The 15806-nt window shown below is 41.3% G+C and overlaps 1 protein-coding gene across 7 annotated transcripts in view; it reads right to left on the bottom strand.

Moving 5' to 3' along the window:
- Positions 1-15806, bottom strand: part of prmt8a (protein arginine methyltransferase 8a) — an 85254-nt gene that overhangs the window by 54664 nt on the left and 14784 nt on the right. For 3 of the 7 annotated variants that reach the window (XM_088341033.1, XM_088341028.1, XM_088341031.1), the window contains 2 exons: positions 11658-11891; positions 1793-1948 (listed from right to left, as the gene is read on the bottom strand). In XM_088341033.1, the coding sequence (XP_088197159.1) occupies positions 1793-1948; positions 11658-11891 (390 nt within the window). The remainder of the gene's footprint in view (positions 1-1792; positions 1949-11657; positions 11892-15806) is intronic. The other 4 variants (XM_088341029.1, XM_088341032.1, XM_088341034.1 and 1 more) reach the window with 2 other exon arrangements.

Here is a 15806-nt window from a genome sequence, read left to right as displayed (position 1 = left end):
AGTTTGTGTGTCCCAATGATCCAAGAAGCTATCTTGTCGGGGTGCTTTAAGCCCCTGGTAGGGTCACCCATGACAAACAGTTTCGAGCTGAGGGCTAAGGGGCCAGACAAAACGCAGATCAAAAGACCCCTTAAGATGACGCAAAACTTTTTCCCTCGCCTGGACACGAGTTACCGGGGCTCTCTCTGGCTCCGCTTCCAGCGCCTGGTGGCCAGGCCTTTGCTCACAGGGGGCTTACCGTGGGCTCACCACCTGTGGGAGGGGACAAAAGGGGCAGGTGCGTAGAGAGCTGGGTGGCAGCCAAACGAGGGATACTTAGGGCGCCGATCCCTGGCTACAGAAACTGACTTTTGGGACATGGAATGTTACCTCTCTGGCGGGGAGGGAGCCCGAGTTGGTGTGAGAGGTTGAGAAGTTCGGACTCACCTGCACACATTGGGCTCTGGTACCAGTCCTATCGAGAGCGGTTGGACTCTCTTCCTCTCTGGAGTTGCCCGTGGTGAGATGCGCAGAGCCGTTGTGGGCATATTTTTTGTGCCATGGCTCAGCGCATGTAAACTTGGCTGAGAGGTTAGCCTTTCTCCGCCTGACTGTTTTTTGTGCTTATGCAACAAATAGCAGTTCATAGTACCCACCCTTCTTTTAGTCCTTGTAGGGTCTCCTTGTAGGGTGTGCTCAAGAGTGCGACCTCTAGGGACTCCCTCGTACTGCTGGGAGACTTCAATGCTCACGTGAGCAATGACAGTGGGAGCTGGAGGGGCGTGAATGGGAAGAACCTGACCTAAACCTAAACCCGAGAGGTGTATATTTCTTGGACTTCTATGTCCGTCATGTCTATAACAAACACCATGTTCAGACATAAGGGTGTCCATATATACACTTGGCACCAGGACACCCTAGGCCGTAGTTTGATGATCGACTTTTTAGTAGTTTCATCAGACCTGCGGACGCATGTTTTGGACACTCGGGTGAAGAGCGGGGGGAGCTGTCAACTAATCACCACCTGGTGGTGAGTTGACTCGAATGGTGGGGGAAGATGCCGGTCTGACCTGGCAGACTCAAGTGTTTTGTGATGGTCTGTTGGGAACGGCTAGCAGAATATCCTGTCAGAGAGAGTTTCAATTCACACCTCCTGCAGAACTTTGCCCATGTCTCGAGGGATGCAGGGGACATTGAGTCCGAGTGGACCATGTTCCGTGCCTCCAATGTCAGCCAGCTTATTGGAGCTGTGGCCATAAGGTAGTCGGTGCCTGCCGTCGCGGCAAACCTCAGGCACGTGGGTGGTCACCAGCTGTGAGGGATGCCGTCAAGCTGAAGAAGAAGTCTTATCGGGCACTCCTGGCCTGTGGGACAGTGGAAGCAGCTGGCAGGTATCGTCTGGCCAGGCAAAATGCAGCTTCGGCAGTTGCCGAGGCAAAAACTCGGGCATGGGAGGAGTATGGCGAGGCCATAGAAGGCGACTTTGGAACGGTAAAAACTAATGTCAGCTGCAGTTAATCACAATGAAAGAAGATAGCAGTGTCGGCGTCATTTTTAAGCAGACTTGTTGAGAAACTTAGCAACAATTTCTAGCATTTAAAGCAAGCACTTTACCCAAAATTCAGGCACCTTTCCATTCTTCAAAACAACATTAAAATTCAAGCACTACAAAGATTTCTAGGCACCCATATGAATCCTGATGAAGGAGTACAATTTTACATACCAATTACATTTAGTTCCATTTATACGTTCCATCTGGCCCACTAAGCTGAAGTGGCCCTTGGGAAAAATGAGTTTGACACCCCTGACTTACCCCATACACATGCTTTGCTCCTGCCTTGGCCGCAAACAGGGATAAGATCCCAGTCCCGCTTCCAACGTCCAGAACGATTTTGTCCTTGAACACGTGTTTGTTGTGATACATGGAATTGCGGTAGGTGAGCGTCCTCACTTCATCTTTCAGCATTTCCTGGTTTAAATGTAAAAAAAAAAATTCTGTTGAGGGAAAGCTTTTGAGGGTAAGAGGGAAAGTGGCAATTTGTTTTTGTGGAACTTAAAATACACAGCGTGACAACTATGTTGGTGGATTTGCTGTGATATACTGTATGCAGTATTTGTATCCAAACAACATCTTCTGGCTCTCAAATAAATTAAAGCTGTTTGGGGAAGATTCCCATGAGCCTTGAACTATTACCCACTTCATATAATTTGATTATTAATTTGTGAACTGTGGTTGGAAGAGACTTTAAAGCAGGAGTCTCAAACATGTGGCTGCAGGGATAATTGTGGGCCTCACCATTATCATTTGAGGAATTTTAAGGAAATATAAATGGACAGCGTGTATGATTTGACTACTAAATGTCACTGTATTTTGTGGTGCAATCAAAGAGTGCTAAAAATAACAAGTAAGCATTTACAATCCAGAGCACAGGTTGAAAAGAAATAATGGACCGTAAGGATTAAATGTCTGGAGACGAAAAAAATGTAAAACCTTAATTCAACCAATTTTTGAATTAAGAAAAAAGGGTTTCATACACTGAAGTCATTTAACATTAATTTAAAATATTTTCCAAGCATTAGACAATATTTCGAAAGATTTTCATCTTATAGAAAACCACAACAATATATACTGTACATAATCCTAATATATTTTTCCACTTTCAGCAATTTCTTGAACAAGTTCCAAGGTGCAATTAGGGCAAAGCTAAAAATTTACTCAAGAGCTGACCCCAAATTAGGGAGACTTAAAGGTGCTGTCCAGAATTTCAAAATGTTCTACTTGCTGACACAATCTTCAGACTTTGTCAAAATGCTTTTATGGCGCATGCATATACTTACATGTCTTTGAAACGCTTGAATTAACTCTTTGTTTTTCCATCTTTTGAGGGGTTTGGGTTAGATTTGGACTGTATTTAAAACAGTGCTTTTCATACTTTCACCATTTTCATGCGAGAATAACAGGAAACATAAGATAACTCCTCCCCCCTCCTTTACTGTTTCCTATTATGTTATGAGTCCCGAACAGGTCTGATAAATTAGGATAAAAGCTGATAGATGCAGTGAGGAAAAATGCAAAGACTTTCGCAACTCAGTCGTGCATTAAACATAATAAAGAAAACATTCTACTTACAACTTGTTGAGGATACTTTAAATGATGCACCCAACCTCTATGGTGACTATAAAGCACATTTTGACTTAAATTTGTTTTGCCAGGCTTTTTGACAGTTTTTGGGGGTTCCCATAGCAGTAAGATACACGCTGTTCTTTTAAATGCAGCGTTAGCTGATTATGGATTAATGTATTCATGATTGAACGATTTGTTTACATATCAATTCTTAATGTTTTTTTTATTTTATAGATATCTTTTTGTGTCACGATTCACATATACTTTAACAGCCTGGATCATTTTAGTACCACCATCTGTGGTGTGTCTTAGGCAAGTAAAGCCTGATGGCAACCATTCCTCTCCAGGCCGTTTTCTGGGGTTGGGGTTCACTCCCCAATTGGGAACAAATAGTACTGGTTTCCATTGTTACCAGCAGCAATTGTTCTGATCAGACTCAGATAGAGCACCTTCATCATCTGGTCACCATTATATTTCGGTGTAAAGTGTCATGCAACTTTTCATGGCCTTTAAAGTCTACATAGTTTGTATTCTTGCTTGGGCTTTTTTAGCACTCATTTTCAGTTGCACTACACCATACGACATTTAGTGGCCGAGAAACACAAACTGTCTCTTTAAGTACATCTTCTTAAAACATGTTTAAAATGCTTGTGCTATTGCATTCAACTAACATACAGTGCATCCGGAAAGTATTCACAGCGCTTCACTTTTTCCACATTTTGTTATGTTACAGCCTCATTCCAAATTGTATTAATTTATACTCTTATCCCAAAATTCTACACAAAATACTCCATTATGACAATGTGAAAAAGTTTTTTTTTTTACTTTTTTGGAATTTATTAAAAAAAAACTAAGAAATCACATTTACATAGGTATTCACAGCCTTTGCTTAATACTTTGTTGATCCACCTTTGGCAGCAAATACAGCCTCAAGTCTTTTTGAATATGATCCCACAAGTTTAGCACACCTATCTTTAGGCAGTTTTGCCCATTCATTTTTGCAATAAGTCTCAAGCTCAATCGGGTTGGATGGGAGACGTTTGTGCACAGCCATTTTCAGATCTCTCAGAGATGTTCGATCGGATTCAAGTCTGGACTCTGGCTGGGCCACTCCAGGACATTCACGGAGTGGTTCTGAAGCCAATCTTTTGAGATCTTGGCTGTGTGCTTTGGGTCGTTGTCCTGCTGAAAAATGGACCTTCGCCCCAGCCTGACGTCAAGAGTGCCCTGGAGCAGGTTTTCATCCTGGATATCTCTATATATTGCTGCATTCAATTTTTCCTTCTATCCTGACTAGTCTGCCAGTTCCTGCTGCTGAAAAACATCCCCACAGCATGATGCTCCCACCACCATGCTTCACTGTAGGGATGGTATTGGCCTGGTGATGAGCGGCACCTGGTTTCCTCCAAACATGGCGCCTGGCATTCACATCAAAGAGTTCAATCTTCGTCTCATCAGACCAGAGAATTTTGTTTCTCATGGTCTGAGAGTCATTCAGGTGCTTTTTGGCAAATTCCAGACGGGCTTCCATGTTCCTTTTACTAAGGAGTGGCTTTCGTCTGGCCACTCTACCATACAGGCCTGATTGGTGGATTGCTGCAGAGATGGTTGTCCTTCTGGAAGGCTCTCCTCTCTCCACAGAGGAACGCTGGAGCTCTGACAGAGTGTCCATCGGGTTCTTGGTCACCTCCCTGACTAAGGCCCTTCTTCCCCGATCGCTCAGTTTAGAAGGCCGGGCAGCTCTAGGAAGAGTCCTGGTAGTTCCAAATGTCTTCCATTTACGAATAATGGAGGCCACTGTGCTCATTGGGACCTTCAAAGCAGCAGAATTTTTTTCTGTATCATTCCCCAGATTTGGGCCTCAAGACAATCCTGTCTTGCAGGTCTACAGACAGTTCTTTTGACTTCATGCATGGTGTTTGTGTTTTGACATGCACATTCAACTGTGGGACCTTATATGGACAGTTGTGTGCCATTTCAAATCATGTCCAATCAAGTGAATTTACTGCAGGTGGACTCCAATTAAGCTGTAGAAAGATCTCAAGGATGATCAGAGGAAAAAAGATGCACCTGAGCTCAATTTTGAGCTTCATGGCAAAGGCTGTGAATACTTATGTAAATTTGATTTCTTAGTTTTCTATTTTTAATAAATTCAAAAAAATGTAAAAAAAAAAAAAAACTTTTTCACATTGTCATAATGGAGTATTTTGTGTAGAATTTTGAGATAAGAGATTAAATTAATACAATTTGGAATGAGGCTGTAACATAACAAAATGTGGAAAAAGTGAAGCGCTGTGAATACTTTCCGGATGCACTGTATACTGGTTAAAGATAACATTACTTTGTTAAAACAAAGTGCTCTGACATTTTTGGCACACAAACTACAAATAAAATGACCCAGTCACCTGGTAGGGTTCGTTTTGATGATATGTAGTCTACTTGCCCAGCAACAAACATGGAAAATATGCAGTAAGTCTTGTGAGTACACTCATCACATTTCTGCAGAGATATAATTATAATGTTTAACAGAACAACACAGAGGATACATAGCTTTGACACAATGAAAATAAGTCTGTGTCAGACTTATATAGCAGAGTAAATTTAATTTCCTCCTCAAAAAATAACTAACTAAACCTGGAAGTACTCTGACCATATACTTCAGGAACTTTCACTTTAGGGTGTACTCACTTTTGTTGCAAAGGGGTTCAGTTAGTGATGGCTTTATTTTAAGATTTTTGAGGGTTAACACTGCTATAAAAGCTTTACACAGACTACATTTCATTGTGTCAAAGCGAAGTTTCTTCAGTGTTGTTCTACTAAACATGATAATAAAATCTCTGCAGAAATGTTAGTGGTGTCCTCACTTTTGAGATGTACCGTATGTTAATTTTCAAATACACTGTATCAAGGAATCTTTATTAGCACATGCGTTTTAGTGTACTTTGAAGATTTCCACTCCACAACATGATTATTTAGGACCATTTATTTGTATTTTGTGATGAATTTCTGATCTATGTGTTGGTATGTGTTATTGATTGTGGGGGAAACTACAGGGAGTGCAGAATTATTAGGCAAATTAGTATTTTGACCACATCATCCTCTTTATGCATGTTGTCTTACTCCAAGCTGTATAGGCTCGAAAGCCTACTACCAATTAAGCATATCAGGTGATGTGCATCTCTGTAATGAGAAGGGGTGTGGTCTAATGACATCAACACCCTATATCAGGTGTGCATAATTATTAGGCAACTTCCTTTCCTTTGGCAAAATGGGTCAGAAGAGGGACTTGACAGGCTCTGAAAAATCAAAAATAGTAAGATATCTTGCAGAGGGATGCAGCACTCTTAAAATTGCCAAGCCTCTGAAGCGTGATCATCGAACAATCAAGCATTACATTCAAAATAGTCAACAGGGTCGCAAGAACCGTGTAGAAAAACCAAGGCGCAAAATAACTGCCCGTGAACTGAGAAAAGTCAAGCGTACAACTGCCAAGATGCCACTTGCCACCAGTTTTGCCATATTTCAGAGCTGCAACATCACTGGAGTGCCCAAAAGCACAAGGTGTGCAATACTCAGAGACATGGCCAAGGTAAGAAAGGCTGAAAAACGACCACCACTGAACAAGACACACAAGCTGAAACGTCAAGACTGGGCCAAGAAAAATCTCAAGACGGATTTTTCTAAGGTTTTATGGACTGATGAAATGAGAGTGAGTCTTGATGGGCCAGATGGATGGGCCCGTGGCTGGATCGGTAAAGGGCAGAGAGCTCCAGTCCGCCTCAGACGCCAGCAAGGTGGAGGTGGGGTACTGGTATGGGCTGGTATCATCAAAGATGAGCTTGTGGGGCCTTTTCGGGTTGAGGATGGACTCAAGCTCAACTCCCAGTCCTACTGCCAGTTTCTGGAAGACACCTTCTTCAAGCAGTGGTACAGGAAGAAGTCCGCATCCTTCAAGAAAAACATGATTTTCATGCAGGACAACGCTCCATCACACGCATCCAAGTACTCCACAGCGTGGCTGGCAAGAAAGGGTCTAAAAGAAGAAAAACTAATGACATGGCCTCCTTGTTCACCTGATCTGAACCCCATAGAGAACCTGTGGTCCCTCATCAAATGTGAGATTTACAAGGAGGGAAAACAGTACACCTCTCTGAACAGTGTCTGGGAGGCTGTGGTTGCTGCTGCACGCAATGTTTATCGTGAACAGATCAAAGCACTGACAGAATCCATGGATGGCAGGCTTTTGAGTGTCCTTGCAAAGAAAGGTGGCTATATTGGTCACTGATTTGTTTTTGTTTTGTTTTTGAATGTCAGAAATGTATATTTGTGAATGTTGAGCTGTTATATTGGTTTCCCTGATGAAAATAAATAATTGAAATGGGTATACATTTGTTTTTTGTTAAGTTGCCTAATAATTATGCACAGTAATAGTCACCTGCACACACAGATATCCTCCTAAAATAGCTAAAACTAAAAAAGCCCCACTCCAACTTCCAAAATATTCAGCTTTGATATTAATGAGACTTTTGGGTTCATTAAGAACATGGTTGTTGTTCAATAATAAAATTAATCCTCAAAAATACAACTTGCCTAATAATTCTGCACTCCCTGTATATTCTAAGTGTGCCTTTTATACTATATTCTATATTTTACACCCAGTATATACTTTATGCTTTTATGTTGCTGTATGTTTGTGTTTCTGTAGTGCTCAATAAGTGTGTGGTTTTGCGATTTCACTTGGTGTTCAGAGAGAAGCAGCTCGAAGGTCAAAAGATGGATTTTCCTCACAAATTCCATTCATCTTATCAGGTTTCGGTTCTGGGAGAGAACCGAAACCTCCAAATTCCTAGCCGAAAGCTTGCTTTTCTCCTCACAGGAACGCATTGCTTTTACAAAGTTCACTATCCCTATTGCTCATTTATTATACTCGCACGCTATGGGATTCCTGTCTGAACCAATCAGAATCCTTTTACGTGCACATGGTTATTCTGTCCTCCAATCAGAATCTATGACACCGTATAAAAAGGAGGCTCACACTTCAGTCTGCGGAAGTATTTCATTTCAATTCAGGAACACATTTTTACCTTGTTTCAATATGTTTGCTTTTCTTTAATAAACAAGTTGGATTGTTGTCTTATTTCATTCGGACATTGTTTTTAACCTGACATTGATACAATGACATTCGACCAAAAATGACATGTCTGTTGCTTTAATTTTGCACTCTCATTTTTGGGGTGTCTTGGAACTACACCCTCTATAGATTGATAATTTTCAATTCTATCAAATTATGTGGCGTAATAGATTTTACTTAAAAATCAGCTAAATATTATCAGAAAATATATTTACGATCATTCCCCCTTAACACACTTTAAATCAGATCTGTTTTAAAAGTGTTCCCCAAATTTTTATGATCAGTGAACATTTACAATAAAGTGAGGAAAAAAAAGCATTTACCGTAAATTCCGGACTATAAGCCGCTACTTTTTTCCCTGCGGCTTATTCAGTGAAGCGGCCAATTTATGTAATTTTTCTAACGGCCACCAGCGGCACTCTAGTACAAAAGGTAAAATTTAAACCGGTGGAATTGTGCGCCGTGGTAGACTGCATCCTCTTAGTTTATGTTCAAATTGTCCATATGACAGAGGACAGAGGTTCGTTCCGATTATGAGGAAGACGCCCTTTATGGCAATAGTTATGAGGAGAAAGACAAGGACGGTTTACCGTGAATTTTGCAATTGCGGTACGGCTTTTTTTAACTACTTCGCTTTGTGCGTTGCAAGCGTGTTAGGAGTAGCGTGGTGGTACCTTTCACAGGCACGGTTTGGGATGAAAGTTATATTATTATTATTAAAGCTTTTAAAACTCTCTCGGTGTACCGTCTTTCTTTGTAAATATGTAAAACCATGTATAATATGTATTTGCAACAGTATATTTTTGTAATGTATTTATTTTAAAGACTTATCGTGATATAATTTCTACGAGCGAATCAAAAAGAAGGGGCGGAGCAAACACGAGCTGACGGGAAGTGGGTTAAAGCTGAGTTAAATCTCTTTGTTGTTGCAGCGGACAATAGTGGATATATATTTTTCCCACCCTTAACTTTGGAAATATACATTTTTTTCTTTGGATTACTTTCAACGGGACGTGGACTTTAAAGGTTTGCATTAAATTATAACTACTGGTATCATTTTCCGCTTATGTTGCCGAATGTGGTGGATGGATTGTGTACTATATTTGCAGTTACCAGACATGGGACCAAGTCACACATGTGCAAGTCTCAAGTAAGTCTCAAGTCTTCACCTTCAAGTCCCAAGTAAGTCCCAAGTATTTTTTTCTTGGGCAAGTCAAGTCACAAGTCAAGTCCCGAGTCTTAGATTGCCAAGTCCAAGTCAAGTCACAAGTCATAAAAACAGCGACTCGAGTCGACTCGAGTCCAAGTCACTAAGTCTCAAGTCCCCATGTCTGGCAGTTACAATTGCGGCACCTAAAGTTAGGTTTGGGATCAACTTGTGACTGTGTTATACGTTTGAATGTTGGCGCATGCGGCTTATATACAGGTGCGGCTTGTGTAAGAACAAAACCATTAATGTCCGCAAAATGTAGTGCGTGCAGCTTATAATCAGGTGCGCTCTATAGTCCGGATTTTACGGTATTTAACCATCAATCGTGCAAGTTCAGATTCAGATTCAGATATACTTTATTGTCATTCGTGTACACGTGAATACAGAACGAAATGTCGATACATCTGACCCGCACAGTTTCCTTGAGCGTCAGCCAGGATAGTTAAGTTTAACCATGTCTTCGTCAGAATTATAGCGCAGCAGTTCGTCACCTCGCGGTTCGATGTTAGTTCCAGTTGTAAATGGTCCAGTTTATTGTCCAGAGAGCGAACGTTGGAGAGGAAAATGGATGGGAGAGGCGTTTTGAAGGGTTTAGCCTTTAGCCTAGCCTTTAACCAACTTGAAAAGATTAGAGAGGCCTGTAATCGTCAACATGGGCAAACCTCAACCATGAGAGACAGATTGTTGAAAAAAAGACAGAAAAATGTATTTCCAAACTTGTGTGGAAAATAAGTAATTCTAGCTGTCGAAGCACTCCAATTTCTTCTAACGACGTCTAAGGAGGTTACCCTAATTACCTGTATTAATGTCACCTGTTTAAACTCATTATCAGATTAAAAGCCACCTGTCAACAACCTCGGTTAGTCACACGCCAAACTCCGCTATGGCCAAGACAAAAGAGCTGTCGGAGGACACCAGAGACAAAATTGTAGACCTGCACCAGGTTTTAGAATGATCAAGACAAAGTCCAGACCTTAATCCTATGGAAAATTTGTGGATCTGAAAAATACTGTGCAAAACAAGCATCAAACCCAAAGAGACTTGATATGTTAAGAAGGATGGGCAAATATTTCTGTTTTAAAATGTGCAAAACGTATAGAGACATACCCTAAAAGACCTTAGGCTGAGATTGCAGCAAAAAGGGGTTGTAGAAAGTATCAACTCAAATGCGGCTAATATTCTGCAATGCCTACTTTTCATTTTCTCATTTGTTAGCACAATATAAAATATTGAATACATTTGGTTTCTTTTCACCGTAGTGTCTCACATGTTGTAGTTTCTTGGGAAAAAAATAATATATATAATATCCATATGTTAGAAGCCTGACATGTGGCAACATGTTTTGGGGGGGGCAATACCTTTGCAAAGCCCTGTACTCTACAATGTTGATTACAAATGTTAAAATTAAGAAGTAAACACAGTTATTTTCTCGATGTACATCAAGTTTGCTCTTCAGGTCACGAATAAAAGGAAATTTTATGATAGTTTTCTTCAACTTAGCTCCTGCTTGCAGAGATGGGAATCAGTGAATCTTACTTGTAGGACAATGTGTCAAGTTTGAAAAAGACACAATTATGTATCCATTTAAAAAGCTGTTTCAGATTCAGATTCAGATCTACTTTATTGTCATTCTAGTACACGTGTATACAGAACGAAATGTCGATACATCTGACCCGCACAGTTTCCTCAAATGTACAGATATAAGTAAAAGTTGTATTGTATTATGGCTACGTATAGTATTTTACCATAGTGCCGATAGTGCAAGAGGAGTAGCTAACCAGATGTGCAAAATGGGCATTCAGGTTAACAAGTCAGGTAAACAGTAACATTAACACTGTAACAATAACGCTGTAAGTACAATAGTGCAGAGAGCAAATGTGCAGGGAGTGGCAAGCTATAAAGAACCGCCAGTAGTGCAAAAAGTCAGATTAGCAGCCGTTTAGGTTTAGGTTAACTATATGTTAGATTGACCATTTAACAGTCTAATGGCTGTTAAGTTCCACTTTACAATAAAACTGAACATATAGGAAAAATACACAATTTTTCGATCGCCTGATGGTTTTAATTTCTCAATGTCAACAAATTAATTTTGACCTGACCCATTAGATCTGTTTTCAATACATATATCCTTCAAAACAGAAGATTTGGAAAACCATGTAGTCTATTCAGATTTTCATGTAAACGTATCTGCAGTACACACACTGGCAACATACCTCATGGATACCAAAATGGGCGTACGAGTCAAAGTAGTAGTCTTTTGAGGTCATCTCCTCGGGGTTGCACAATTTCCCCATTTTGCCCCGTCCAGGGCAGTTGGGAAAGCCAGCACCGTGTGGTGGGTTTAGAGGACGAAGAGGTCTGGATACAGGCTGGATGGAAGGCCCGAGTTTTGGCAATGATGTGGGCTGGGCCGACTGCAATGCAGTTATGCGTGCGGGTTGTGGCTGCTAGAGAAACAAGAGGTTATGATTATGATGGAAAATAATTGAAAAATAATTCTCATAGGAAGATGCTTGTTAGTGTTGTATTATCAGCAAATGTTTTCATCAAATACGCGTGAACGGATCTCTTCTTAAAGTATTCCTTCTTCACTGCTGTATTTAAAAGAACGATTCAGTGACATTCATCTTTTGAACAGTTATTTCCCAAAAAACTGATTTGAATTGTTCAGTTCACTGAAAAGCAGTGGTCCACCACCACTGGACCGAGGACTGGCCATGGGTACTTTGGTACCAGGGCAGAAAGGAAAATAAGTTCCTTTTTTTACCTATTGTTTTGCTGACATTGCTACGTTTCAGACTGAACTTGAACAGAGTCTTCGAGGTGGTACGTTAGAAAATCAATGACACATACACACAGCATAAAGAGCAGTAAACTAAGTCATGCTAAACAAACTTGCTGCTATGGAAAATCTTTTGGCAACGGAGTTTGAGGATGCAGTCATCCCTAAGTCAAGAAGACAACACAAAAACCACATAACCACCAACAAGCTTTTTGCGGTTGGTTTATTTGGTAAGTTTCCACTTTTCATTACTTGGCACAGGATCGACCAAATCAACGTTTAGTATCAAACAATAACAAAGTGACCACAGCGTGTTGCTATTTGCCTCACAGTTCAGTGGTCCCGGGTTCAATTCCAGCTACCTGTCTTGTTGTTTGGTGTTTGCATGTTCTCCCCTTGCCTTTCGACACTCTAGCTCCCTCCCACATTCCAAAACATGGCTGGGGCCAGCACCCCTGTGACCTGTTAGGAAAAGCAGTTTGGAAAACGACTGTATGTGATTTTTGTGTAATGTTGACATTTAAAGTTCCATGAGACTGCACAGTGGATTTACACTCATTAATATTATTATTGTTGTTATCAATATAGAAGTTATAATTGTTTATTTATTATAGTTCTTAATTTAGAAAAAGTACAAACATGTTTAATGCTGCCTTTGGTTCGGGTCGTGAAAATATTGTCGGACAATGAACCTATCCGTGATAAAGAAAAGGACTGCTACACGCATCACTTAGAGTATGTTGGCAATTTCAGCCATTCAACTTAAGAACACGGGGCAGCACGGCAGCGCAGTGGTTATAGCGCGTGTGCGGCACAGTTCTAAGGTCTTGGGAACCTCCTGTGTGGGTTCAAATCCAGCTACCGGACTTCCTGTGCGGAGTTTGTATGTTCTCCCCGTGCTTGCGTGAGTTTCCTCCGGGTGTAACAGAGTTGAAATTTGATTGTTTTGAATGTTTTTTTGAATTCTCACCAAATCTGTGTTTTTGTTGTATTACTGTTAATATTCCGGTACCTCATTCAGTTGTTAAGTCATGGGCGTCTGCGACTGTTCTTTTCGTTTGGCACTTTATGGGCTTCAGCGCTTGCCGTAGCTTAAATAAGTTTGTAAGCGTTGCAGGTAAGATGTGCCCAATATCAGTTGGATAAAAAAATGCATATTTTGCTAGACATTTGAGCTGCTTTCGAAATTATTTTTGTATATAAAGATATATAAGTTGTTCTAAATGATGTATATTAAAAAAGCACTAAATAAGAGGTTAAGCAATACAGCTTGAAATGAAGATGCAACGTGTTTTGATGCAAACACGCCACGAGGTGCGGCCTGTTGAGTGATGACCCGTTCTTTTGTATCTTTAATATTTTAGATAATTGCAGTCGTGAACAGAAGCCCCTGACTTTTGTATTGTTTTGTTTATTGAATGCAGGTACGTGTGAAAGTTATGTTCATTGTTATTATCGAAGTTTCATTATTAATGTGCTCGCATGTTGTCTGCTTGCTGTAGCTTAAAATAAGTTTGTAAGCGTTGAAGATAATTGCAGTCGTGAACAGAAGCCCCTGACTTTTGTATTGTTTTGTTTATTGAATGCAGGCAATAAACCCAGAGATTGTGAAACCTTGTGTCGTGCATGAAAGAGGGTCGCTACACTGGTGCCGTGACTACACAACTGGATCACCTTGATCAGCCTCTGAGCAGATCCCGGCGTTGCTGCATGTTCTTCTTGTGTCCACTAGAGGGTACTGTTGCACTGCATTGGCGCGTTGATTTCGTCTTATGTATTTGTGCCACTGTGCATTTGCTATCAATACGTAAATTATTCGTTAATTTCTGGTTTTTATTTTTTTCCTGTTTTATTTTCTATTCTTTGTATTACTGAAAGTATAATGGCTGAAGGATATAGTAGTCAAAATGACGATTTTCAGGGCTTTTCTATTGGCAGGGGCAGGGGTGTCCATTTTAATGGTTTGAATGCAAACACACTTACTAGTGGGTATGGAAGTGAAGGTGTAGGTGGTCTCCAAGAACATGTTAGTGATGGGAGGGACAGGGGGCATGGTATGAGCCCAAACTGGTCTCCAAGTGAACAGTTCTTGAGGGAGAGTGCACAGACTTCAACCCCAATGAGTGATAACATTGCCCTGCAACACCTGACTGACATGGTAGGCTGAATTGGAGAGCAGATAGGCAACTCAGTATTGGCTAGTCTGCTCTCTTCTGATTTCATTGATCGCACACATGCACATGACACACCAATGACTGGCAAAGCAGCGACTGCTATGACTAAAGACGACCCCAGACCACATAACACAACGCAGGTAAACACTACACCGGTAATTGTCCATGTCAAGACTGAACGTGAAATTGTGACTTTCAGGGGAAATGGTTCTGACAAGTTTTCAATTCAAGAATGGATCACCATGACTAAAGCCCAGCTTCGGAAACAGTCTTATACAACAGCTGAAAAAGCAGATGAGATACTAAGCAGGCTTTTAGGGAGGGCAAGAGACGTTGTCAGAGTAGCTCTCAGGAGTGATGAGGCACTTGATGTGAGGCAAGACCCAGATATCATTTATGACATTCTAATACGATACTTTAGTCATTCCTCGTCAACTCTCCCGTTGCAAGATTTTTACACCACGCTACCCACGCCAAAGGAAAATCCAGTTGACTACTGGATCAGACTAAACAAAGCAGCAGACACTGCTGATGAGGGTTTGCGTCGCTTGGGCAGAAAAATGGAAAACCTTGGTGGGGAAGTGGCACAAATGTTTGCAAAGTACTGTCCTGATCCACAGCTATCGAACATTTTCAGATGCAAGCCTGTTAATGAGTGGACCTCTAAGGACGTTCAACTCAGGATAGATGAGTATCAAAGGGAATCAGGGGCGTCAACTAGGTCTTGCAGTGTCCCTTCACTGAAGAATTACCCGACTGCAGTGCTTGACAGTGAATCTTCTTGTTGTTCCTACTCTGGCTCTATAGAGACGGGTCTCCAGTCCATTTGTCCCCACCATGTTAACCCCGATCCATATACAGATTTTTCGTGTGTTCGACAGCATGCCCAGCGCCCACAGCATGTCTCACCGCCTGTCCGTGTCCCACCACAGCATGTCCCACCACAGCATGTCCCACCACAGCATGTCCTACCACAGCATGTCCCACAGCCTGCTCAGAAAGATGACAGTGATGTCCTTGGCCGAATGATGAGCATGCTAGAGAGAGTTTTGTCTAGAGTGGAGCCACGCAATCCTGAGCGTATTCAGAGGCGCTTAAGTCCTTTCAACTCCCCTCCGTGTAAGGTGTGTGGTGGCGCTGATCACTCCACTTTATATCATTGCAAATTGAATAATCTGTGTTTCAAGTGTCTAGCCCCTGGTCACTCTAAGCAGCATTGCCCCGACAAAGTTTCTCCCCAAATCAGTTCAGTTTCGGGAAACTAGCTGACCTGTATTCAGAGGGAGGCCGTACAGGTCAAAATGAGTTCTCCCACCCATTTGATATCAATTTCAATTCAGTTTTTAATTCTGACACGTTCACACAATCTCAGTTGCCTAATATTGTTTATCAAAACACACATACTG

Source organism: Urocampus carinirostris, chromosome 7 (genome assembly GCF_059441175.1).
Source record: "Urocampus carinirostris isolate Australia breed hairy pipefish chromosome 7, RoL_Ucar_1.0, whole genome shotgun sequence".
In the NCBI taxonomy this organism is placed as follows: domain Eukaryota; kingdom Metazoa; phylum Chordata; class Actinopteri; order Syngnathiformes; family Syngnathidae; genus Urocampus; species Urocampus carinirostris.
This window is presented reverse-complemented; position numbering and strand designations above follow the sequence as displayed.